General features: G+C 40.0%; 2 protein-coding genes across 2 annotated transcripts; one reads left to right on the top strand and one right to left on the bottom strand.

Moving 5' to 3' along the window:
- The first annotated feature begins 266 nt into the window (after positions 1 to 266).
- PLCXD1 (phosphatidylinositol-specific phospholipase C, X domain containing 1) lies at positions 267 to 13601 on the top strand. The gene is made up of 6 exons (XM_010580454.1): positions 267 to 398; positions 3832 to 3968; positions 7259 to 7387; positions 8559 to 8714; positions 12221 to 12404; positions 13336 to 13601. The coding sequence occupies exons 1-6, from the start codon at positions 287 to 289 to the stop codon at positions 13599 to 13601; spliced, it is 984 nt and encodes a 327-aa protein (XP_010578756.1). The 5' UTR covers positions 267 to 286.
- A 2071-nt stretch (positions 13602 to 15672) lies between these two features.
- On the bottom strand, positions 15673 to 25362 carry GTPBP6 (GTP binding protein 6 (putative); the record flags this gene model as incomplete). The annotated part of the gene is made up of 10 exons (XM_010580485.1): positions 15673 to 16129; positions 16595 to 16747; positions 17060 to 17208; positions 18299 to 18507; positions 19885 to 20043; positions 20479 to 20549; positions 21288 to 21418; positions 22540 to 22610; positions 23038 to 23175; positions 25203 to 25362. Coding segments are annotated over 10 exons (1383 nt in total), but the record flags the coding sequence as incomplete, so codon positions are not given.
- Positions 25363 to 25364: the final 2 nt, after the last annotated feature.

Raw genomic sequence — 25364 nt, 5'->3', positions numbered from 1 at the left:
TCTGAGCCTGAAGCTGGAACCCTTCCTTGGCATTGTGCTGGGACACAATGTTATCAAAAGCAGCTCATGTTGTGGCTGAGGAGCTCTTGACATTTTGCTGCAGCTACTTGAGAGGAGGGTTGACACAACTGCTTGAGAGAAGGGTTGACATTTTATAGCATATATAAATCCATTCTGCTTAGGTGCAACAATAGCATTAATTCAACCACAGTATATGGAATGGTTTATTCTTTTTCTTTTCTTTTTCCCTCCCAGAATACCCTATGAAGTCCTAGAGCAGGCACTAATGGAAGGCCCTTTGCAGACCTCCGTTCATGTGTGCCATGAATATGGTCAATGGATGTCACAATTACCAGAGAAGCTCTGGGATATTCCCCTCTATAACTTAGCTCTTCCAGGTAAAGATTAACTTTTGTTCTCCACTGTTTTGTTAGTGTGTCATTTAAGCATTGGAACATCCTGTTTGTCCCATTTCAGGATGGCTACATTTATTATTTGGGTCAGTGTGTGGGAGAAGGGCTTGAGGGAGGGTTTGTGTGATGTGTGCATGCATGTAAATACTTTTAGTCTGTAATGTTTGGGGTTTCTTGGAAGGGAGGGGAAAAAAAAGGATTTTTTTGTTTCATTTTGTTTTGAGGGAAGGAAAGAAAGAGGGACCTTTTTGCAGTCCCTGTGCATCATCTTGTCAGATCAGTGTTAATAACTGGAGCATTTGCTTATCTGGGTAATGGTGAGATTTTCCTAATTCGTTCTTGCCACTTCCTACATAATAAAATGGTTCCAAAAGGAGAGAAATAACATTTTACCATATTATTTGTTTCTTTGTATTGTTTAAAAGAGTGTGTGAAGGTATGAAAAAAGGAGGATGGAGACTTTTAATTAACATATATTTTTATTAATGTAGAGTGTGACTTTTCTACATGATCCTGCTTACAAAAACTGGATTTATCCTATTATGGGTAAACACAGCTGTGCTATAGCTGTTGCCCTCACTGGTACTACATTCAGACCTGCGTATCATTAGCCTTTCTTTGGTCATAGTATTGCTTCTCTCTTCTGCCTTGAACAGGTGATTTTTTTTTTTTCATTCTGTCCAGAGAAGTTATGGGAGAACCTGTTTTCACTGGCATGTGGAGAGGCACTGGAGGGCTGTCAGCTCTTGAGTGATTCCCTTTGCCTCCACAATGAAAATGGTACTATAGAAAAGTCTAGCCCATTTTTTCTCTCACACCTGTAAATGCGGCAGGTAGTTTGGGTGGAAAGCAGCACAGCATGTAGATGAATGTTTTATGTAGGCTACAGGATCGTAGGTTAACTTTAGCAAAGATGTATATTGAGAGACAGTGGGGAAATATCAAGTCTTGTCTTCAGTGGGTGGAGCCCTGGGAGGACGCAAGAACTGTGATGGATTCCCCCCCCCGACCCCTGCCCTTTGTGAACTAATCGAGTGTGGAGTTTTGATTAAAATTGAAACCTAGAAACTTATTTCATGGTGACTTCTTGGATATGTAATTTAAATTGATGTTAATTTCAAAACAAGCGCACCTCTGTTTTGGATAAAGCCTATGTAAGAGGACCCCAGAACAGATGGTATAAAAAATTTTGTATTTCTTATTTAACCATCAAGAAAAGAAAATAAGTATCTGTCTCATGACAGAAGAAAGAAGGTCGTATTCTCCTCTTCCCCCCCTGCCCTTTCTTTTTCTTTTTTGTTCCTCTTGCAAACATCCTTCAAAAAGTCAGTAGCATGGTCAGTGGTTTGTGTATTTTTTTGTGGAAAAGGAACCATGTTGTTTCTAAAAAAAACTTTCACAGTGGTGTTTCTTGGACATTGTAGAAAGCTGAGAACCTGCTGATGTGTGCCTTTGACTTCCTGGCTCTTCTCCTAATGGTGACCTTGTTATTCTTGTGAATGTTTGTTTGTTGTTCTTGTGAATATACCTGCATGGAGAACAGGCAGGAGAAGAAAAGAATAGTTGAAGACAAGCCCATTTCAGCAAACATTGGAGGACTTTTACAGAGCATTGCAGGCTATTAGCTTGGAAGGTTTTGGTGGCTGTCCAGCTGACCTACAAAACTGGTCCAGGTCAGAACAAAAGCAGATCAAGACCAACCAGGTCAAGACAGCTCTGGCAGGTTTTTAGAGGGAGCAATGACTGGGGGAAGCCCAGTGTGGAAGTGGAAGCTTATCTCGGATAGAGAAGACAACAAGGCATGCAAGAAATGTGGGAGACTGTATTCTGAAAGCATGATGAGGAGACAGAGGCAAGTCTCAGTAATTAGTGTTGTGTTTGCATCAGGTTCAGCACAGTGCTGCCAGCTCACTCTCTTTGCATCATATTTGTTGTGTCACGGATATACCCATCTTCCTTTCATTACTGTAACTCACTGACATCACAAGATGACTCCTAAATGAAAGGTCACTATCCATTTGCTGATTAGCATCGGTACATGCAATGCCCATCAACGGAATCCTGTTCACTTCTTTGGAACTTGGATTTGGTCCATGGGTATTTAATGGTTTGACTCTTACATCTTGTAAGACAAACTTCTTTGATTGCATGCCCTCATTATCGATCTTCCATCTGCAGTGAGCTTGGTTTGGGTGTTTAAAGCAGGAAAATAGACAGAAACCCAGTTTAAAAGGTGAAAAAATTGAGTGAGACATTAAACTATTATTGACAGTTTCAAAGGATTTTCTTTATTTCAAATACAATCTTGTCTGTTTTCTTTGGCTACTAGAAATACTGCCATTGGCACCAGTAAGACTGACCATTCAGGAAGGCAGCTCCTAGCACCAGTGAACAATTGTTTGACAGAAGACTTAAAAAACAAAATGATATGCAAATTCCTTTCAGATACTCTGTAAAGATCCCAGCAAGTCACTTCACTGAGTTGTTAGCTTTTCTTATTGATGCTTTATAAAATTAGAAGAAATAATGGAACAAGAAAAGCTGACAAAATCACTGCTTGCCTGTCCTGAAGAAATTGTGAGTTGCAACACATTTTCATCTAAACATGATGCAAGAGATGTGTCAGATTTATTCAGACTTCAAAGAAGTCAAATATTTGGGCAGGCTGTACTTGGCTCTGGTGCTTAACCTGCCCCTGTGTAATTCCCTGTGCTGGAAAGAGTCGGGTAACTTTTTAAGTCCATAAAAAGTGGATCTTGTTCATCTGTCACATGTAAACTTAGACTTGGATTTGCCTCTGAAACCTTCAAGCACCCACCTCTTACATTGTTTTTGTAGGGTATGTGGGTGTTAGTTCAGGAGGGCATTTTTTACCAGATATTTAAGACATAAATGCTGAAAGTGCCAAGTTAGGAGTTGGTCCAGTCAAAGGTGTAAGAAGCTGAATTTCTGCTTTCAGTCATATTTTCCTGTGCAGAGATGATGGGACTTCAGTATGAAATCCTGCATTTGGACAACTCTGAAAACAGGACAAATTCTAGATAAATTCAGCTGTCCGCTATTTATTCCCTAAAAAAAGTGAGATAATTATTTCAGTGGAAGATGCTAGTTGAAACAGGCCGTTTTATTGTGGTTTAAGGCAAACAACAATGGTGTGTACTTCAGATGCTTTATTGAAAAGTCTTGATGCCTTCCCTTCACAAGGATTTCACACTAAGCTTATTAATGTCAGGTGAGCAACCTCTGTAGAAGAGCCCACCTTTTTGCCATACCTACATAGGCTGTCGGGCAATATAGGTGTGTGATTTGGAAATGGGGTGGCATGTCAGGTGTGTGCATGCAATATAACCATGTATTGTGGTCTTGAGTAGTTAAGAAATATGCATTTTCTGTACATTTTTTATTTTGTATTCTACAGGGAGTCACGACACTATGACCTACTGCTTGGATAAAAACTCTGGTGTTAGTGGCAATGAATTGAAGCTGGTGAAGTTTTTGAACAAATGTATGCCCTGCATTGTGCACCCCATTATCATGAAGTGGTCTACAACACAGGTAACTGTTGTCTAGCGTTCTCGTCGTGCCTGGGCAAAGTTGAAGCTTGTGCTGCAGTGCTGAGAGTGGTCATGCTCTCCTGTGCGCAACGAAAGAAAAGCTTGCTGCCCAGAAATCTGCGCTCCGATGAGATACTGTGCTTGGGTGTTGTGGTTTAACTCCAGCCGGCAGCTCAGCCCCACGCAGCCACTTGCTCGCTCCCCCTGGCTGGGATGGGGGAGAGAATCTGAAGGGTAAAAGTGAGAAAACTTGTGGGCTGAGATGAAGACAGTTTAATAGGGAAAGCAAAAGCCACGCACGTGAGCAAAGCAAACCAAGGAATTCATTCCCCACTTCCCATGGGCAGGCAGGCGTTCAGCCATCTCCAGGACAGCAGGGCTCCAGCACGCGGAACGGTGACTTGGGAAGACAAACGCCATCACTCCGAACATTCCCCCTTTCCTCTTCTTCCCCCTTCAGCTTTATACACTGAGCATGATGTCCTATGGTCTGGCATCTCCCTTGGGTCAGTCGGGGTCAGCTGTCCCGGCTGTGTCCCCTCCCAACTCCTTGTGCCCCCCCAGCCTGCTCGCTGGTGGGGTGGGGGAGAAGCAGAAAAGCCCTTGGCTCTGGGTGAGCACTGCTCAGCAATAGCTAAAACATCCCTGAATTATCAACACTGTTCTCAACACAAATCCAAACCATAGCCCCATACTAGCTACTATGAAGAAAATTAACTCTATCCCAGCCAAAACCAGCCCATTGGGGTATGAGATAGGTGCCATACATACCAGATCTTCTTTTGTGGGGGAAAAAGTGTGTAAGTGAGGCAGGGATGATACCTAGACAAAGATGTTGTTTAAAGCTGACCACTTGGTGCTAGGAACTCATCTTCTTTTTCACGTTTATTGTTGTTATTTATAACATTTAATATTACTATAATCAAAAGAGGTTTTTTCTTTTACACTTTGTTCAGAAGGTAATGCTTGTCACTTTTACTACCACTGTTGTGCGGGATGTCAGTTGTTTTCCCCATCTATATTGTGTAAGGCAAAAATCTTGTTGAAGGGAATTTTTTTATCCATAAACATTAAGAGAATGAAGGTGTGGCCCTCCTGTAAGGATTAGTTAATTTTTTAAAATGTCTAAATAATAAGGTAGTAGTTATCTCTTTGTTCCTCACAAATGTAAGTTAAAGGCAAAGTTGGGGATCATGATTTAAGTCAGAGCTTTTGAAGATTTTTCTGAAGAACAGACTTTCCTGGCATCAAAGAGGTCCCAAAAAATCTTTTCACTTTTGTTCTTATTGGAGGAGTAGTTCATTATTAGGGAATTAAAACTGAATAATTGATAAATGGCAATAATTATGCCTAGGCTTCTTTCGTTGTGTTTGAGCAGCCCTGGCAAACTGGAGTTGTACACACTACCAGATATTGAATATGTAATGGCAATGATGAGTTGATGTGGAAAGGCACTCACTTAGCACAGTGCCTTGTCTTGAGCTGCTTTTTGCTTTGGGACTTAAGCCAACGCAAGATTTAGATACCTCCTAACTCGTGGGTTGCTGGCCAGTGCAGTGACCCTGTGGGTGACTAACAAGCTCCTTCCATCATTATAATAATTTTCTGGTCAGAACCCAGCGTGCTGAGCGGGAAGTGGCCTGGTGCTGATGGGGAAAAGGCACGGCTGCAATCCTGCCTGTCCTTGGCTCTGCGGTCCTCGAGTTATCTTTGGGAGGAGGTGAATCCACCCATTGGTATCCAGAAGAGACACCAAGGACCCCTACTGATGGTAGGACCCACAGGTCCCTGGATGGCCCAATGCCTCGGAGGCAGTGCCTGGCTTGAGCCCTGGCTCTTATGGCTGTCAGTCTAGAGGCCCAAATCTTTCCTGAGCAATGGCTGATGTCAGGGTGTAACCTCCACTCATGCCATGGATGTCTGGTGTGAGATCGCAGCACCGAGCAGCATCGCACCCCAAGGCTTCCACTTAAGTTTTGCCCTGGGGGGGCAATGTTCACGCTGTCTAATTCAGTATCCAAACCCAGGTGACTAATTAGAGAGTCTGTCTAGTTTTCCTATGCAGTCAACAGAGGTAAATTAATTCATCTGAAGGGCAGTTCAGAGCAGCTATTTCACCTGGTGCTCGTTCTGGCCACAAAGGTTATATATGACCTACAGCCATATACACTCCCATCTCCAGCGTGCTCCAAGTGAAGGTGGGACTTTGGCACAGATCGCTCCTTCCGCTGCTCCAGCCTGGTGGAGACCAAGCAGGCACAGACGGAGCTGTTGGCTCAAGGCACCCCACCACCCGCACCCTGGGACACGGGGGGCTGGGCTGTCCCCAGCCCTGCAGCTCAGGCATAGCCTGGGGAGATTAAATTCCCACCCTAAGAACAGAAAGTTAGGTGGTTGAAGCTAGGCGGGGTGAGCATCCTGCCATATGTCTTAAGCTCTATCTTGGCTCTAAAGCTACAAATGTGGTTATTCAGGTGCAATGCCTTGTATTGATTAGCTTTTGTGGAATCCTTTCTGACTTAAATCAGTACAGTGTATGCCTTCTGAAACCTGAAAGTGTTGTCCATAGCAGGTTGAACTGAGACAAATTAGTGTTTAAAAGTATTTAATTAAATAATTGATTCTATTCTCTTATGCAACAAGAGTCTTGATATAGGTAAGAGACATATCATTTGGGACTTTTTGGCCCAGAAACTCAGCTTTATCGCCTGTTCCATTCAGCCTCAAATCCAGTAGAACTCTGATGGAAGTGGAACTAGAGAAGGACCTCTGTTTTGTAGGACTTCTACAGGTTAATTCAAACTCTTTAAGAGACTTTCTTGAAAAAGAACAACAGCCAGTACTTTTTTCTATTTTTGTTTTTTTCTTCTGTTGAGGATGAGTGATCTCCGCAGAGACAACCATTGTAAAGTCTTTGATCTAATAAAAAAAATACAGCATTTCTAAAGTGCTGATCCTGCAATTTTTGTACTTACAAATAGTCTTGTGAGGAGTGATCGTGTATTAAGCACAGGTGAATGGATCTTTAACTTCCTGAACACAACAAGGGCAGAGGTCTGAATAATCTAATCTGTACCTGCAGTATATGCCACACTGAAATTGGGATCCCTCTTGTCAGAGAGTAAAATATGTTATAGTTACGACTTGCTACCATATAGTGCCATTTTAAAGACGAAAGACCTGTGAAAAATGTCATAGGGCTAACTTTGTACACCTTCTTCAGCTTTCTAAACTAAAGAAACAAATCTCTTCCAAACTCTTGGGACCTTTGTCTTCTGCTTCACCTTTCAGGTACTGACTGTGACGGAGCAGCTCGAGGCTGGAGTTAGATACCTGGATTTCAGGATTGCCCACAAGGCTAACGATCCATCTATGAATTTGTACTTCGTGCATATGGTTTACACAACTGTTACTGTACAGGTATTGTCCTTACCTTTGGGATGGCTATAAAAAGAGTGCTGTTTCTTTTATTCAAGAGCCACGATAATCTGAAAATACTAGCCCAGGCTTTTCTGAGTAGGTTATTTATTTTCCTAATGTGAGGACTTCAAACTAGAGAAAACCAGCAGGGCTCAAGTTAGTTTCAGCAGCTGCAAGTGAGACTGGATCATCAATCAATTCCTCATCCTCAAACCGGAGTTGATGTGCCTTGCTCTCCACTGCCCAGCCCCTACCAAGTGCCTGATATATCTGGGGTTTATCTTGTGTTGTCCCAGGATGCTACCCAGTGCAATCCTGTTTCCCCCATAAGGAGAGAAGTTATTAAAGAGAAGAAGGTATTAAAAGCCTAATAAAATCACAGAAACACTTCTTTTTTTTTTTTTTTTTTTTTTTAAGAAAAAGTATTTCACTGAAAGACAGAGAGACTCAAGTCTGGATCCCATGATCAAATTACTGTCAGCTGCTGTGAAGAAACTCGTGTGAGTTGCTCTTCGCATGTGCTCTGTCACTGTGGAGTAGTTTATGTCTTTCCATTTGCTGGGACCTGTACAGCCAGGCACAGCCAGCTAATGCAGCTTTTAATTTGTAAACTTTGGTTTCATGCTCATGAGTCTGAACCCTTCATGTGTTGAGGTTTCATGGTGACTGGCGTGCTCATGTAAACACTTAGGTGTAGTGCCCGATTACCCTGCTAATTATATGTGGTCCTCAAGAAGTTGTCATTGCCCACAACAAATGGGGAAAACAGGTCCTGTTACATTTAAGCAAGCACAGAACTCTTCCCTGTTTTTGAGTTTGCCACGAATATGTTGTTTGTCCTTAAAGAAGCTTGGGGAGATGGTTTTACTGCTAACCTGCCTCCAGGCAGTAGGAGATTCATGGGTGTTACCAAAATACAAAGCTGTTAAGTGTAGTGTGCTAGAACCACATGCAGAGCAAACCAGCACAGACCTGCAGAAAGTGGATTTTCCTGGGGTGCATCTCTCTGGACCACCTTGTGGGCTGTCAGATGGTCATCCTCCAGAAACCTACCCTGATTTTCATTATTGTGATTCCGAGTCTACCCCATCATCAATGGTCTGTTGGTTTTATGTCCTTTCCCCTGCATAGCACAGATGATTTTCTAAGTTGTCATGACTCTGTCTTCTAGGATATTCTATGGGAAGTGTTAAGCTGGTTGGAAACTCATCCTCAGGAAGTTGTTATCTTAGCCTGTAGGAATTTTGATGGATTAACGAAGAAACTTCATTGTCATCTTATTGCCTGTATAAAAGAGATTTTCCAGTGTAAACTGTGTCCCAGAAATGTAAGTATGAGATCCCTTTTTTCTTCTTTTTTAAGAATGATATATTACAGTGAGATCTTTGATTCCAAATTTTTAGATATATTCTACTTTCACTGTATTTTTAACTTAGGAAAAGTAACATTTGCTGCATCAGAGATAGGTCTCTACCTAATAAAATTGAGGAGATAAAGCAAACCTACATCCCACAGTGTGGAGGAGGGAATTAAATTTGACTGTCACGTCTGTTGAGTTGTGGGACAACAGTAGGGACGCAACTGTCATCCACTGTCCTGCCTGAGTTTTGTTTTTAAAAAGAAAAGAAAGAAAATAAAAGAAGGTGTGTGTGTGTTATAAATATAGTCCATACTGTATTTATAGAATTCAAAGAATCCACTTTCTGCCATTTCACAGCAATAATTATAAATGAATTTTTATGCTATTTATAATAGTTTAGGTTGGAAGTGACCTCTGGAGGTCATCTGGTTCAAGCCTAACATGCAAAGCAGGACCAACTTCAAAGTTACGTTGGGCTGTGTCCCATCCATTCTCGAATATCTCCGAGGATGGAGATTCCACAACCTTTCTATGCAGCCTGGTCCAACACTTGTCCACTCTCACAGTGAACGTGTTTTTCTTATCTATCTGATCAGAATCTCTCTTGCTGTAACTTGTGTCTGCTGGCTTGCATCCTTTTGCTGTGCATATCTGAGGAGTCTTCTCTACATCTGCCCGTTAGGTATTTATAGGCAGCAGTAAGACCTGTCCATAGTCTTCTCTTCTTCACGCTGAACAGACCCAGCTCTCTCAGCCTGTCCTTGCGTGTCATGCTCCAGCCTCTGCTAGCTCTGGTTGCACACTGCAGGACTCACTCCAGCACATCAATGACTTTTTTGTACTGGGGAAGCCCCAGCTGGTGACAGTCCTTGAGATGTGGTCCCACAAGTGCTGAATAGAAGGGAAGAATGCCCGTCTCTTGATTTGCTATCTGTGCCTTTACTAATACAGCCCAGTTTGCAGTTGACCTTTGCCATGTGGGCACACTGCCGGCTCATGTTCAGCTTGGTGTCTACTAGGAGCTCCAGGTCCTTCTCTTCAAAGCAGGTTTCTAGCCAGCTGCCCCCAGTCCGTCCTGATGCATGGGATGAGTCCATTCAGGCACGGGACTTTGCATTTGCCTTTGTTGAGCTTCATGAGATTTCTGCCAGGCCGTGTCTCCAGCCTGTCAAGGTCCCTCTTAATAGTATCTCTGCCCTCGGCACATTTCTCGTGGCATTGACTTTCTTTCCTGGACGTGAGCTGGAGCTGACCTTCCAACTAGCCTAATATGCTTTCAGTCACCCAAACCTGCAGAAAAGCCTTAATTTACATAATCAGAAATCATTTGATTGCTAAATTGTAGAAGTTGAGATTTTTAGCTTCCTCTTTTATACAAGGTGTGGGAGCTTTTAGTAGTTAAACAATTAACATTTCAAAGATGCACAGGAACAGAGGGTTTTCTCTGGAGATGTGAGGGCTACAGGATAATGATGACCCTGTTTGTGATTCGAATACAGCCTTTGAAGCTGGTGTATCAGTAACGGGTGAGTATTACCATTTCAAAGCATTTTGTACAGCAGAGTTAAAATAGAACAATTTTCAGCAAAACTAGGGGATTCTGAATATTCAGGCCTCAGCTGAATAACTGAAGACCTGAGTGACACTGTTTTGTTGTTTCCCCAAATACCTTGAGTGTGTAAGTCGTGGATGAGCAGAGCAATACTGGAGAAGATGGTCAAATTTTCTTTCAGACACATGGCTAGCTCTTAAAAAGGAAAAAAAGGTATTAATTGCAAAAGGAGCAAGCTGCTGCTGTTAGTTTGTTGAACAAAGGTGATGAACAAATGGTTTGAGATCACCTGACTGAATAAAGAAGAACATTTCTGAGTTGTGTCCAGGGGGAGGGAAGAAGGGCACTGACGAAAAGAGAAGCCAAGTACTTCCCTCAAGCAGGAAGAATTTATTTTTGTGGGGTCTGTGACCAGAAAAATGGATCTCGGCATTTTTGCAAGCGATACCGTTGCAGGTTAGGTAGCTGTGGGGTTTTTCAGGATCACAGATTCAGATTGAAAATCAAATCACCAAGTACTTCCTCACTTAGTCTAAAATAATCTGGTATCTACTGTCTTTCAAGACTGCAACTCTGTCGTTGTACAAAAGTAAGCATTAAAGTATTTATGAAGCAACTGCTAAGTAGAGGTCTGTATGTAGTACTGGCACAAGCCACAGTGTGACAACATTACATTGCGTTTAAAATTTTAATTGCCTTAACTATTCAAGGTGTCTTCCTTTGATCTGGGTTTAAAAATCTCTTGTTAGACATTTACAGTTTCACTTCTGCTTTGTTTGCAAAATAAGCACCTGTGCTCATGTACACATTTCTGGTAGTTTTTTTTTTTTTTAGCTTTTATCCCACACCCCCTTTTTTTTGTTTTGTTTTGTTTAAGAGGTTCCAGCTTTAGAAAGGCAGCTGGAGTAAAGCAAAGGGTTCTGTCAGCCACAGGTTTTTGTAGTTTGAGTAGCTTGTGTCTTAATTTTGCAGTATTTTCTGACCTAATTGGGGCTTCCACTCTTTCTGTCTTGGATGAAGTAAGAGGGATTCCTATGTTCATTGAACCCTTGGCTCTCTTCAAAGATTTACATAAAACATTTTCAACTGCCTTTGGCTTTTATTTTAATTAATAAGTTAATTGGAACATCAAAAAGCCACCATTTCCTTTCATAAGCAACAGACATAGCTTTTAACCACAAAATTCTTAAAAAACCAATAGCTGTTAAATATGTTGGTTTTACCAATAAAACTGGTCAGAGGGCCTCAATTCTGTCTGACGGTAACTTTCGAGGACTGGAAAATGTGATTTCATATTGAAACACTGAGGAGGTTTCTGACGCAAGTCTTCCCTTCTCTCAATTCAAAAAGTCTGGAGCACCCCAACTTCAGAAACTTCCCACTTGCTTAGAGAAATCAGAATTAATGTATCTCTTGAAGACTTTTGTTTAGTCATACCGAGTCTTAAGCAGTTCAATTTTCTTTGATGGCTACAACAACAAATTTGGATCAATAGGTGGGGCATTTGCCAAAATTATGCCTGCTTCTTGTATCTGTATTCCTACAGCTGGGTGTAGAGCTTTGCCCTGCTCCCACCTCCTTTCACCAAATGGCCTGTGTCTTCCTCTCCCAACAAATTTTCAGCAGCAGTATGTGCACCAGGGCTGACGCGGGGGTGGTTTCCTGTTACACAGGTGTAAGACCTTGAGTTATGTACTTTACCACAGTTGAATTTTTTGAGGAAAGGAGGAACCTGCTGAAGTTCCCAGGCTCTCATTGCCCCTGCAGCTTGTAAGCCAGCCAGTGACCTACTGGGCTGCACACTTAAAAACTTTACTTGAACTGAATCTGTGCCTCTCTACCAAGGTGACGTCACAGGTCAGTATTTGAACTTTGGGAACACTGCTATGCTGCTGACTTCAACCTGGGCATGCTTTCTTAGGTGGTGCCGACACTGCGGACCATGTGGCAGCGTGGCCATCAGGCCATAGTCTCGTACGAAGAGGACATGGAAGTGGAGAAGCACTGTGAGCTGTGGCCTGCGATCCCATACTGGTGGGGAAACAAAACTGCCACTCGCGCCCTTATCCAGTATTTAGAGCACATGAAGCAGATGGGCCGTCCAGGTAAGCACAGCAAGTTGCTTGGAGGAAACAAGGGGCATGTACAGCAACGCAAAGCTCATCAGAAGTTGGGTGATCGTAGCATTACGGGATACAACCACTTTGCACCCATGTTACTTGGTGCTTTGCCCACCCATGGGCAAGTACAACATTCATCTTTGGTGGTGCAAATACACGCGTCAGTGTATGTACATGCATAGGCTATGGCAGCTGCTTCACTCACATGACCCCATGAAAAAGCAGCCCTCAGCACAGACCAGCTTGCTGTAGGTAGGAGACTGCTTCCTCAACCCAGTGCTTGCTGCTTTAGGCAGTGCTGATGACGAGGGAAACGCATTGGGCTCGCCTTGCTGAGAAGAGACCCCTGCAAGAATGGTGCGTGAAGGCTGTAGCTACGCCAGGAAATAGCAGCGCTCAATCATGCTGGTGTAGTCTAAGCTGAAAGAAATTTCGTTCATAACCTCCGATGCAGCGCTGTGATGTGTGTGCATGGGGTGATGAAGGGGAGAACTGCTTCAAAAGCACACTGCCCCCCCAAAGGAAAACGCCTGTGTAGGTGCACCCTGCGTACCTGTCCGTCATGGGGGAAGGCTAAGCATTTGGAAGCAACCCTAACAGAAACAAACGTAATTTATAAAGGAGGACTAGTTAGTGGAGAACCTTTAGTCTGCAATGAATAATTTAGATAAATTTAGCTAAACTGGAATGGTTCAATAACCAACCTTGGCTTAGTAACTATTTACTACAGCATGCAGTTGCATCAAGGGGAGACAGTCTACTGAAACAGCTCTACAGCTGTGAAATGATACAGAAAGAGTGTGAAGTTACTATTTTAATGATTCCCAGAGGAATGAGATCTGGTGTTAATGCAATGCTGAGCAGTTTCTGTTCTCCTCAAAGGAATATTTAATGTGTCACCTGATTTTTGTTTCAGAAAAATTCTTTGTAGCAGGGATTAACCTTACTGAAAATTTAAGGTATATTCTCGTACACCCATTTGGATCACTGAAGAAAATGACGCTCCAGAGTCTTCCATGCTTGAAAATCTGGATAAAGCAACAGTATCCAGGACCAAGGAAAGAATGTATTAACATCATTGCTGGAGACTTCATAGGAAATAATGATTTTGTCAAAGATGTGATAGAACTTAACACAAAAATTAATCCTTCATTACACTGTCAAAGTAAAGGGAACAAATAGCATTTCCTTCTCAGCTTCTTGATCTGTGAAAACCTGGAAAGGCTTTGTCTGCATTTAACGTCTCCTGGTTTAAACATCCTGGATCCCATAAAGGTCCAGCTAACTTAAATCAGGGATGTTTTAAAGACTCAGTAAGAAAAGCGCTCTCAACATCATCAGGGTTTCAAGGCCTTTTCACAGAAAAGAGAGCAGGCGGACCTTGCTAAAGTCTGTAGGGAACTATGATATAGGTATAATTTACTTGGAGATGCTTAGATTCTGCAGCAGTTGGCAATAGTGAAAGTCCCAAGAACTTGATCTTATTTTATTTTACATATGACAAGAAGGAGAAATACGTCAGTAGCTGCATGAATTATTTTGTGATAAGATTTTATCTTTCTTGTAATTGTAAAGATATTCTGCACTACTTGCAACCCCAATTCTCCGTCTTTTATATCAGTGTGAAACTGACTTGTCCATTTTCATAGTTTGTTAAATATACAAAAGGTACAGTTTAAAAATCTTTTCAATATATATCAAAGACACTGTATTGACAATCCTGTCTGACATGATTTTTATATATACATCAATACATCGTTAGCATTGGAGATCTAGAAGTGGCTGTACTGTTGTTGTGTGCCAAGTATCAGTTGTGAGCACCTTTACCAACAGGGTAGTCACAAAATTCTTTATGATTTCTAAGAGGTATGGGTATTTGAACACTTAACTCTTTTTTCATCACTCATGCCAGTTCTGCAGTGGTAAAGATATCAAAACTAGGCCCTAAACAGTTTGTCTGTGGTAATGAAATATGTTTTATTAGGTGCTGCCAAAATATGCCTTATATTGAAAATAAACACATATGAAACAAATTCCTTATCTAAACTCAGACTGCTCTAGAAATACAGATTCTTGGCTTCCGTAATGCTCATTTGGGTTTCACACTTGGTCTTTTATTTAGCTATTTTAGTAGTTCTGTAATTACTTTTCCTCTCAATAAGTAGTTTTTGCTTATGTAAAAACTAAGGGTTTTATGCTCTTTGCCACTGCATGTTAATCCTATTTTTCTAATTTTTTTAAATGAACTGTGCAGTAACAGATGATCATGAAGGTAAGAGAAATGGCAAGCATTGGGACTAAAACAAAACCAGGCATTGTGTAAAGTTCACTATGTAGCTTCATCAATATACCTCAATTTCTAGATGCACTTTATATGCAAAAGCTGAGTTCAAATGTTTTGGCAAGATGTTAATGTCTGCAGTAGGTGTCAACTGCTATTTGACATCAGTTCAAACTCAACCTGGACTTCTCAGCATGAAAGGCTAAGATGCTACCTCCTCATGCAATCTCTTGCAATTGCAGAATACATAGGAGTACAAACCAAAACATTCCATTTATAGAGAAGACATTCTAAATGCTTTTTTTTACAGTACTTTTAATCCTTGTTCATACCTCTATGTACTTCATACTAAGCAGTCATTCAGTTTTGATTTTTTTAGTCACTACCTGCATGAAGTGTTACGTTATATATACTCAGGATCTTTTTCTGCCTATCTTTTGTACCCTCAAGTGGCTTGTTTATCTAATAAAACTTGATCTCTCTGTGTAATATGGACTGAAATAGTTTTGCTTCTTCTTTCTGTCATATTGATTCTTTTATTGGTTCCCAGTAGTAATTTGTAACTCAAGTAATGCATCAGGGGTTTTTTTTTTTTTCCTTTGTGAAATAATTTCACAAAAAAATCCATGGTTTGCTGTACCTTAAATGTTTTCTCTAAAAACTGACACAGTAATAGGTATTGTGGATAAATTACTGTAGGCAAGAAAACTGTATGGGTAAAAGATGTTCACAGCTAACTTTATTTATTGCTTAATTATACAAATCTATGGGATTTTTTGCTTCACTGCAGTAAGACACGGCAATTATTTTACTTAGGTGCATGCATTCTGCTTGAATACCTTATTTATCTGTATTATTCATATACAAGCCATAACATTTTGTTCACTTTCATTTTCCAAGGACCATCTGAAACACCTTAACTATAGTTACTATTATTTTATTCTTAAAAATGGGGTAAAAAGATTTATTTAAGAAACTTGGTACTTTTCTGAAGGTTAATTCAGATGCCATCCAGTGATTTCCATGTGTTTGAGATCCACAGCTTATAGCGAACAACTGTTTTAACATTAAGAAGTTAGTGCTGTCCTTGCGCTTGCTGACAGAATCAAGCCCAAAGCTCTTACTGTTTCCAAACAGAAGTTTTCTGAAACTGTCCAGTTCTAAAATGCGTCAAAAACATCAACTGGAGAAGAAATACGCTCTTCAACACCTAGACTAACAGGTCATTAACTTCATTTCACATCCTCTTAATGAGATCAGTTTCTTTTCCTAGAAAAGGATGCAGTTTCATGGCATAAAAATCTTACTGTTGGGAAAGAGGTTTCTGTATCTGCCAAAAGCAGAATTGCTGATTATCACCTTCACCCGGGCTGTGCCATCTTCAGGCATGACTTCTACTTCCTGAACTGTTGCTTCTTTATAGAGCCAACTGTAAAAGTAAAAGCATATTAGCATCTTAAAGGCATGACATACTGCATAAAATGTGATCTTTGTTTTAGGTCAACATGGTCCAATCGAGGTAATTTAATACTTTAAAAGATTAAGTGCTTCACTTAACTTTTCATTTGCTACTTGCTGTCTGGAAATAGGGTACAGCATTTTCATAAACCTTTCAGATTTGTGTTTTTATCAGAAATCTGGGTTCCAGGACCAGTGGCATGGTCTTTCAGGAAGTATGTTTTATTGTACACAGAACTCTGAAGGACACTTTAAGAAGCAGACTCCAGGGTATCTAATGGGGATATTTTTTCTCAGTAAGTTAGAAAACTTTGATAATTATCCCTGTAATTCTTAACACAGATTAAAATCAGTCTATGATTTGGAAATTTTAAGACATGCAAAACTAAGAGTTTCATATTTCTCCAAGTCCTTCTTACAATTCAACATTATTTACCTTAGCTGAGGTCCCTCTAAGTTGATGTTAACTGTCAGAATCTTCTTCCCTGTTGCTGTCAAGATTTTTTTCTCTATTTCTTCTTTCAGCTCTTCTAAACCATGTCCATGTAGAGCAGAAATGGCTAAAGCATTTTCTTCAGTGGGTTTATATCTGAAAGGTTAACAATTGCTCGCACATTTGCTCCTGAAGATGAGGTTGTGAAAATATTCCAAGCACAGACAATTTAACTGTGCTACTTCATACTGGCACCTTCCTACAGAGGCCACTTCTTGTATGACTCAAGTGATTTCTTTTGTAATTAAAAGATAATTAATTCTTTTTAAGACCACTGTTACATATGTAAAAGATTGAGGAAACACTATTAAATGTATTCAGAAGTGTGGGAGCTCTTTTCTAGACTAAGAATTAAAAAGCTTCCAGAACACAAGAAATGTTTAAGTACACTTAGCATCTCCTGCTTACCTTTCTATCAAATCCACTTTGTTATGAACTTCTACCATTGAGTCCAATAAATGGCTGGGAAGATTAAGATTCTTCAGAACTGACAGAACGGTTGCTTTCTGGAGAATGGTTTCTGGATGAGTAATATCCCTCACATGAACTATCAGATCCTAGCAAGCAATATTGAATATATAAGAGTTACTGAAACATACCAGTTACCAGGTTGTAGAGATTTTATACTATTTTTGCATTGATAATTCATGTATCTCTCCTATCCGTTAGATAATACACTGGCAGGTTAACACTGTAAAATGAACTGCTAAAACAGTATTAAACCAATGCTGTTTTTTGCACCACGATGGAAGAAAAATCTGCAGCAGCTTAGTCTTCACTTGAGGATGAATTACCTCTAACAACTCTGAAACAAACCCTGTCAACCAAGCTAGTTACAGAATTCAGATTTCAATTAATAACTGACCCAATTTTTCAAAGCCAAGGCTGTATAACAGTAAGACTTCAAAAATACTAGAGAAGAAAAAGACTGAACTCTAAAAAGGTTTTAGAAGAGTAATGGCTGAAAAACTGTTTCAAAAATGGGGGAAAAACCCTATGTAACTTGTAATTCTATTCTTACATTCAAAATGCAGAAGATTATCCTTATCCTTAGTTCCTGACATACTATTACTGGTGCTTCACTTTTAGAAAGCTTTATACAAAAGTTATCAGTTTCAAGTACACGATCATGTTTGCCATGATAAAAACCAATAAACCTAATTCAGTATTTGCATTCAAAATGTTTTGTCATCTTTGCTCAAGATACTGCTTCAAACTTCTGAAAATGAGTAAGAAGTAAATTTCCTGCCTTTCATTTAACATTTCAGAATAAGAGACAAACAGGATAGTTGCAGACTTTTGAAAATCCTATTATCACATGGTGAAGTCTAGTCCTCAGAGGCATTTTGCTACCACTGAACTTCATTACCTTTGACAATACAGGCTTTTTGTTTAAGTATCTGTGTTTATGCAGCTTTATACTTTGCTATAACACAGGAAACTAACTTTAATGAGAAAATGACTGGAAAAGTACATTTATGTTTATTACATGCTGCCTGCATCACATCACAATCACCCACTTTTAGTGCTATAGGAAAACTTAAGTTAAAAACGGAACATTCCAGAGACTTTAATTCATTTTTAACTCTCAAGAAAGCTAGCCTCAACTTATTCGGATGCACTATTTAGGTTTAGTCAACTACTTACTGAGTAAGCCACTTCTTCTAACGTAGCCGAAAAGGACTCAACCAGATTATGTGGAAGATCAGTCAGAAAGCCAATGGTGTCAACATAAATAACTGCCATATGTGAGGGCAGATAGCCAGCATGGGCTGTAATATCAAGAGTGGCAAACAGCTGATCTCTGGGTTGAAGTCCTGCTTCGCCAGTCAAAGCTTTGATCAAAGTAGTTTTTCCTAATTAAAGAAAAAAAGGACAAGACTTTAATGGCTTGTTTCAAGCAGAAATTTAATTTGAAAGGCTCAGGTGAGTTAGATATGAAAAGATATGTTACATCATACAACTCACTAATTTAAATCTAGCCTATGATTAGTTATCTACATGATGTTAGGAAATTCAAAGACAGTCTTAACTTTTATAACTTGGAATTGGATTTAAGACCATGTCTGGAAGCTATGCTGCGAAATCACAAGATGATCAAAGACTGAACTGACCTGCGAAACGACCTACCCACATCTCTCACACCTCTAAGACTATCTGAAGAGCACTGCCACGACAGCATTAGGAAGCATACACTTATGCACTCCTCAGTGCTTCTGTTGTCAAATAAAACAATTCAATATTTATTTGTTAAATCCAACAATAAACAGAAGCACTAATAACACGTAGCTTATTAGGTTTATGTTTTTATTGGGCATTTCCTCATGAACATTACACTAGAGACATTTATTTAACTTAATGAATATTTCACAGAATTCAGTCATTAAACTAAAGTGCTCAGTGTATACCCTAGTTAAAGTATTTCAGTTATGTGTACATAATTGTAATATATATATAATTTTGTTGAATCTTCCGTTTTAGAAGTATGGAAGTATCACAGTTAAGAAAAAGACACAGTGTAATACAAATCTTTGAGTATATAACTGAAAACAAAATTAGTGCAAGGGAAGTTTGTTTTTATAAAGATGTTGAATAAGAAAATGAAATGGTCTTAAGATAATGTAACCTGAAAAAAGTGTCTAGTCCAAAGTGTATTTATGCCTTGTGTATGAATTCACTTGTGTAAGCTATAAATAAAAGAACAGAAAAACCCTTTAGCTTTATTTAGATTCTCTTATGAACACATATCAGAACACTATACATCAATCAATGAAAAGCTACAGTGCTTACTAAGCACATTTCTCAGATCAACTGCCAACTCTCCTGAATTTTCCTCCTATGCCTCAAGCCTTCACAGTGATCTAAACACCCATGTACTTTTCTCTACCCCTTCTGATCAAGTAATAGAGATTTGTATGAAGGGCCACTAACAGTACAGTCTACAGCACTATATATAAAATCTTTTTGGCACGATAGGTGCTAGGCATTTCTCCAAACCATGTCTTCAAGACATGGGGCGGGGGGGGGAGGGAAGGGGGGCGGGAATCTAACTACAACAAGCATAATTTGCTTTCCTAACTATATCCTAATTGACACATATTCATTACACAATTTAAAAACTAATTAAAATACGAAGCCTATTCACACTGAAATGAGATTCCGGCTAGAGTTTCTAATTAAAAATTAGACAATGTAAGCTCTTTCGTGTTGCAATTTCACGAGTTTTTGCTTACCACAATTAGTATAGCCCATTACTGAGATAATAGGAAACTCGCGTTTTCTGCGCTGAGTTCTAAGTAAAGACCTTTTTCTTCTTAGTTTCTCCAGGGCATTCCTAATTTTAAGTTCTTTTTCTTTCAAGATACGATTCTGTGTCTCCATGAATGTTTCACCTGAAAAATACAAATGAATAATTGGCAGAATAGTCTACAAGAGAAACAGTAAACCCAGTGATGTTGTGCATTGGGAAATCAAGTGAGTTAGCACTAGGGCATATGAAGTTATAAATCAGCAACTAAAACTATGAACTGTTGCCTAAGAGTCAAAGTGATAAGTAATTATTAAAACATATGCTAAGCACTCTAGAATAACCAAGTACACTTATGATAAACCCCTGTGGCTGCAAATAATCTGTCCACGGCCACTTACTGAGCCAGTACAGACCAAAACTTTACTATTTCTTTCCAATAAATTTTTGTACGTTCACTGAATTAGATGCAGAACACAAACAGTTTTTCCTTCCAGCCTCCTCCAGATAAAATAAGATGCAATTAAATTTGTTTAAAAGCTATGGAGAAAAAAACCCCTCTAATTCATGAGAACTTTACCTGAGCCCATGATGTATCTTGAGCCACCTCTCTGCTGATCTAGCCAAGACACATCATTTTTCAGATTTGACCTGGCAGTGGAATAACAGTTAATTAGAAGCAATTTTCTTTAATCAAGCTATCCTAAAATGCATAACAAATGTGAAGCAGTAGCGATATTCTAATAGTACAGATAAAACCACTAAATGACAGAGCTCTAAATAAAACCACCTTATGGCAAGAAGCCTGGCGAAAAAAATCCAGATTTTCCCGACTCGTTAACTGTGGTTTGAAAAAGCATGCAACTCTCTTAGCAAATTATAATGGCTATTCTGAAATTTCAGAGAACCAAAGATGCCTCTGATACATCCAACACAGCTCACGCCAACTGCCATGTACAAATATTTCTATGCCACGTAATGTAGAAATGTCGAAAATTCAGACACAAATTAATGCCTTTAATCCTCCTTGTTTATAGCTTTCCTTATTAAACCCATCAATATTATATATGGGATACACATATCCAATTCCTACATATTCTTGCAATTAACCTGCCGCATTAGAAAGAACCGGGATCTTTTAATGAGAAATATATTTTGTAAGATTATCTATTGAACACTTTCTGGTTTTGCCTGTCAGCACTGCAGAAGCTTAAAACAATGACATTATAGCAAATATTTCTATGCTCTAATCAATCATTGAGCATACTATGCAAGCACTGAAACAGTGTCATTTTCCTCTACAGTACAGTATTACCATTTTTGTTACTGTAAAGAAATAGTCACTACAATATGTAAGTAACAGTATGTGATTTGCACAGCTTGAGGTACCTGAGAAGTGGAATTTCAGCCAATGCTATCTGAAGTTTTGCTTCTTTGGTCCGGGCATTACAACGAAAAATGTGAAGTACAACTGTGTATCTGTCAAAGACTTTCACGCCCCAGGCATCTTCTAGTTCTTTCTTTAGCCATGTAAGACAAAATAACCTAGATGTTTTCTGTCCCCCTCAGTATCAGTAGATCAATTCTTACACAGCACTACAGTTATAGTTAGCTGATAGACACCTGAACACAGAGGATCTCAGGATTCCATTTCAATGGATGGGCAATGCTTATGAGCACTTTCTTGAATCAACCCTGTTAAATTGCTCTTAAGATCTAGATTTGTGAAAAGAATTTTTTTTTTAAACAAATCTAGTACTAAAAGAACTCATACTATAGATTAGGGAATAAAAACTAGGAAATTGCAATGAAACATTTTCAACTTCCATTTCACCAATAAACTGAAGTGCTCGAGGTAACTATCTCTTAGAGATACTTACATCTCTGTTCGCTTTATAATCAGGGAAAGCATTCAAAACTACCAGCAAAGCATTAATGTTTGCTTGCAGAGTTTGCATGCGCTTTACACCCTGCATGATGCTGTACATGCAAAAACCCTAAAAGTATTTATTTCAGTTTGTCTGAGCATTTCAAAGAGCATCTATAGTTCATGCACCAGTTGTTTTACTGCCAGTGTTAAAAAACAGTGAAGCATGCTCCTCCCCTCAACGTAATCCATCCATTTAAAATACGGGACTTTTTTAAGGGTTAGGAATGAAAGTTCAAATATTCAAAATATAACCTTGCTCTGAATTTACACCTCATATTCAAAACACAATACAGCATCCACAGAACTATAGGAAAACAAATACACTATCCACATAGATATAGAAACCTGTGCATATTGCTAATCCAAAATGTTGACATTCTTCATAACGAAAGCTGGGTTATCATCTTCATTTTGTGAAAAAGACCTTGAGTAACTTTTCCAACATTTGAAACAGGGCCAGTGGCAAATGTGGGAGCAGAGTCTATACTAAATAGCTATTAGGCTGCTGGAAAATTTCATGCATCAGAGCTGGAAACACATATATCAACTGGACAAATGTAATAGCAATTAAATTTCCTTTCAACAAAACTCAGTCCAGGTGGCTTCATATATTACCGTTTGCAAATTCAGTCATAACTCACCCTACTTCTCATAACATCAATAGCTTCCGAACAATACTGATGTAAAGAGTATGATTTGATATTATATTACCTTTGTTAGTGAAGATATTCTTTCCACATTCAAGAAGACAGCTGTCACATGGGGCAATTTTTTAATCTTTTCTAAAAGATGGATAACCATTGCAAAACACAGTGTTAAATGTCAATTCTCTTTTTAAAACACACAGAATATAAAACCATTTTATGTTGAGCAGAATGCTCATATTAAATGGCACCATATCCTTCGTTCACAGAACAGTTGTAATTGCACTAATTTAGTACTATGTCAAGAACAGCTGCCAGTTTCACTTATGCCAATCACATAAACGTAGGGATTAAGTTGCTTCACACATTTTCAGTGAGCATAGGTTATTTCTATTCTGTGCTGCTTTTGTAACCTTAAAAAAATTCTTTGAAGTTTGCTTGCAAACCTACATGATGGATAAACAAAATTCTCCCTCTCTTCACCTTTCAATACCCATCCTTAAACAGTTCAGCTGCAGAAGTCTTCCATTTAGAATGAGCAGCGCTGAAAAATCTCAGTCCTTACCTGTCAACGCCTGAAAGTTTCCTTTGCCAAAAATAAACTTCTTGTCAGGATTTTTTGTAGGAATAATTATTTTCTCTAAAACCGTCCAGTTCTGAAGGGTATCTATAAGAGCAACGGCTTCAGCAATCTGTAATTCAGCTTTAGGAACACACACACAATAAAAAAAAAGAAAGAAAAAGGAAAAAAGATTACAATATACCATCATAACTTTGCTCAGATTTCCAATAACTACAGTATGCGCATGAACAGCAACAGACTAAGCTACACTGAAATTCTACTAGGGTATTTATTTTAGCCTCTAGCACAAGGAGCAAAATGTCTTACCTCTAATCAGAGTAATCAAACTTCTAGTTTGATGCAACTTTATCACACAAAGCATCTTTCTGCCTGTACAAATTATTTCCATGGTTGTTGATTTAGAAGAATTTTAAATTGTATTGTCAGCAAAGAAATTACCAAGTTTTTTGCCTCAAGAAGTGAAATGAATAACTAGCTGGAAAACAAATTCTGTTATTTCAGATGAGCACAAACCCATGTGATTAATTCCTTGGTGTTTTGCAGCAATATTTAAAGAATTACTAATACAGCATATCCTGCTGCTAACTTCACTGCTACTTATTCATAAAGGACCTACACTGATTTATGACCTGCTAAAAGCAGCAGATTCCAATCCTGTATTCTGGTTCATCAGTCACTTTTTAAAAAAAAAAAAATTTAGATTTTTTTAAAAACATCTAAAAAAATTGGCAAAGCACTCATTTTTTGAGGACTTTGTGATATCACAAAGACTACACAGGTATATCAGATCAGTAGATTGTTTTGATTTGCCAATCTTTTCCTCTTTTCTTAACAGATTTGTCAAGTTTCTCTAGATAGCAAAATGTAATTTGTATATTAAATAGGTTACCTTGGTCCAAAAGGCAATGTATTTTTTAAAGATAACCATGATCCTCTTTCTCCTCATACTGTTAGTGTTCCTTGTAAAATGCACAGATTTCCTGCTGTACCTGTGGTGTTTCAACAATCATTCCACACCATTTGTTCAGACTTCAGGCTCTTCATCTGGAGGGCCTAAATAAATGGAAAGGTATCACCGCTATTCTTCTGTATGTCTGGACAGAAAGGTGCTTTCATATTTTATTTATTTTTCAGTTGTAAAATGGGAGTGGTTATGTAAATTCTGCAACGTGACAATTTGTTATAATTAGCAGCACTAATAAAACTAAATGAGATTTAGGTTCATGACATAATAAATTTGAACACAAGAATATGTGTCATGTATGAACTGCCTCTATGTAAAAAGCTAACTTACAAGATGCTTAATCCTTTCTATTACAACTTTGCAATTAGAGAAGTGTTGGGAGAAGCATCGAGTCAAGTTCATCATATATCTTAACTGTGCCCGATTAATGCCTATTAACTAGCTACAAGGATTTCTGAGAGAAATCTAAGAGCAGCAATGCGAAATAAGGTCATTACAGAGGAATTACTGGTGACTGTGTGGCTAGGTAACTGCACAAAAGCACTTCTTTCCTTGTAGAGGAATTACTGGCGACTGCGTGGCTAGGTAACTGCACAAAAGCACTTCTTTAAGCCCGGGAGAGGACTTACACAAGACCGCGTTTTCGCCGCGCCCTCTCCCACGGACAGGGCAGTACTCCTGCTCTTCAGCCGAGCTCTGGGCAGCCCTCAGGCCGAAGGACTGCCGCCCGCCCGGGGGCTGCGGGCTACTCGCGTCCTGCTAACGGCGGGGAACCCCGGCTGTCCCCTCGGGCAGCCCGTCCCTCTCCGCACCGAGCCGCTGGGCCGCCGGAGCCCCGCCGCGGGCGCGATTCGCGAGCGAAAGCACAGCTCGGCCGAATCGCGTCCTCCTTCAAAACGTTCCCGCAGAGGGAAACGGCGACCCACACCTCTGGCCCGAGTTCGTCTTTCGCTCGTCGGCCCGGGCAACGTTTCGCAGCTCTACCGCCGCGATAACGGGCCTACTCCACGCTACCGGCACCACTTCCCTACGGGTATTCCCGCGGGCCGAAGAGCACTGGAACGGGGGGCGGGGAGCAGAACCGAGGCGGCCGAGGGCAGCGGGAGAGCGGCGCTGCCCGCCGGGACCCGCGGGGGGATAAGCGGCCCGACCCGCCCCCCCCCGCCGCGGCGCGGCCACGCACCCCTGGTGAGCGGCGGCTTCTTCGGGCCCCACTTGACAGCCGGGTGCACCACGGCGACGCGCTGCGCGCCGGGCTCCACGGCCAGCGGAGAGGGGCCCAGCAGCTCCTCCAGCTCCGCCTCCTCCTCCTCCTCCTCCTCTTCGTCTTCTTCATCCCCGCCGG

Source organism: Haliaeetus leucocephalus, unplaced genomic scaffold, assembly GCF_000737465.1.
Source record: "Haliaeetus leucocephalus isolate CR32 unplaced genomic scaffold, Haliaeetus_leucocephalus-4.0 Scaffold712, whole genome shotgun sequence".
Classification (NCBI taxonomy): domain Eukaryota; kingdom Metazoa; phylum Chordata; class Aves; order Accipitriformes; family Accipitridae; genus Haliaeetus; species Haliaeetus leucocephalus.
This window is presented reverse-complemented; position numbering and strand designations above follow the sequence as displayed.

What these genes read in the sequence shown, in the direction of transcription:
- PLCXD1 (XM_010580454.1), top strand. Translation starts at nt 287, where the DNA reads ATGGAAGGCCCTTTGCAGACCTCCGTTCATGTGTGCCATGAATATGGT. An exon ending in CTATAACTTAGCTCTTCCAG is followed by an intron (nt 399 to 3,831) that starts GTAAAGATTAAC and finishes TGTATTCTACAG; the next exon opens with GGAGTCACGACACTATGACC. An exon ending in GTAAACTGTGTCCCAGAAAT is followed by an intron (nt 8,715 to 12,220) that starts GTAAGTATGAGA and finishes ATGCTTTCTTAG; the next exon opens with GTGGTGCCGACACTGCGGAC.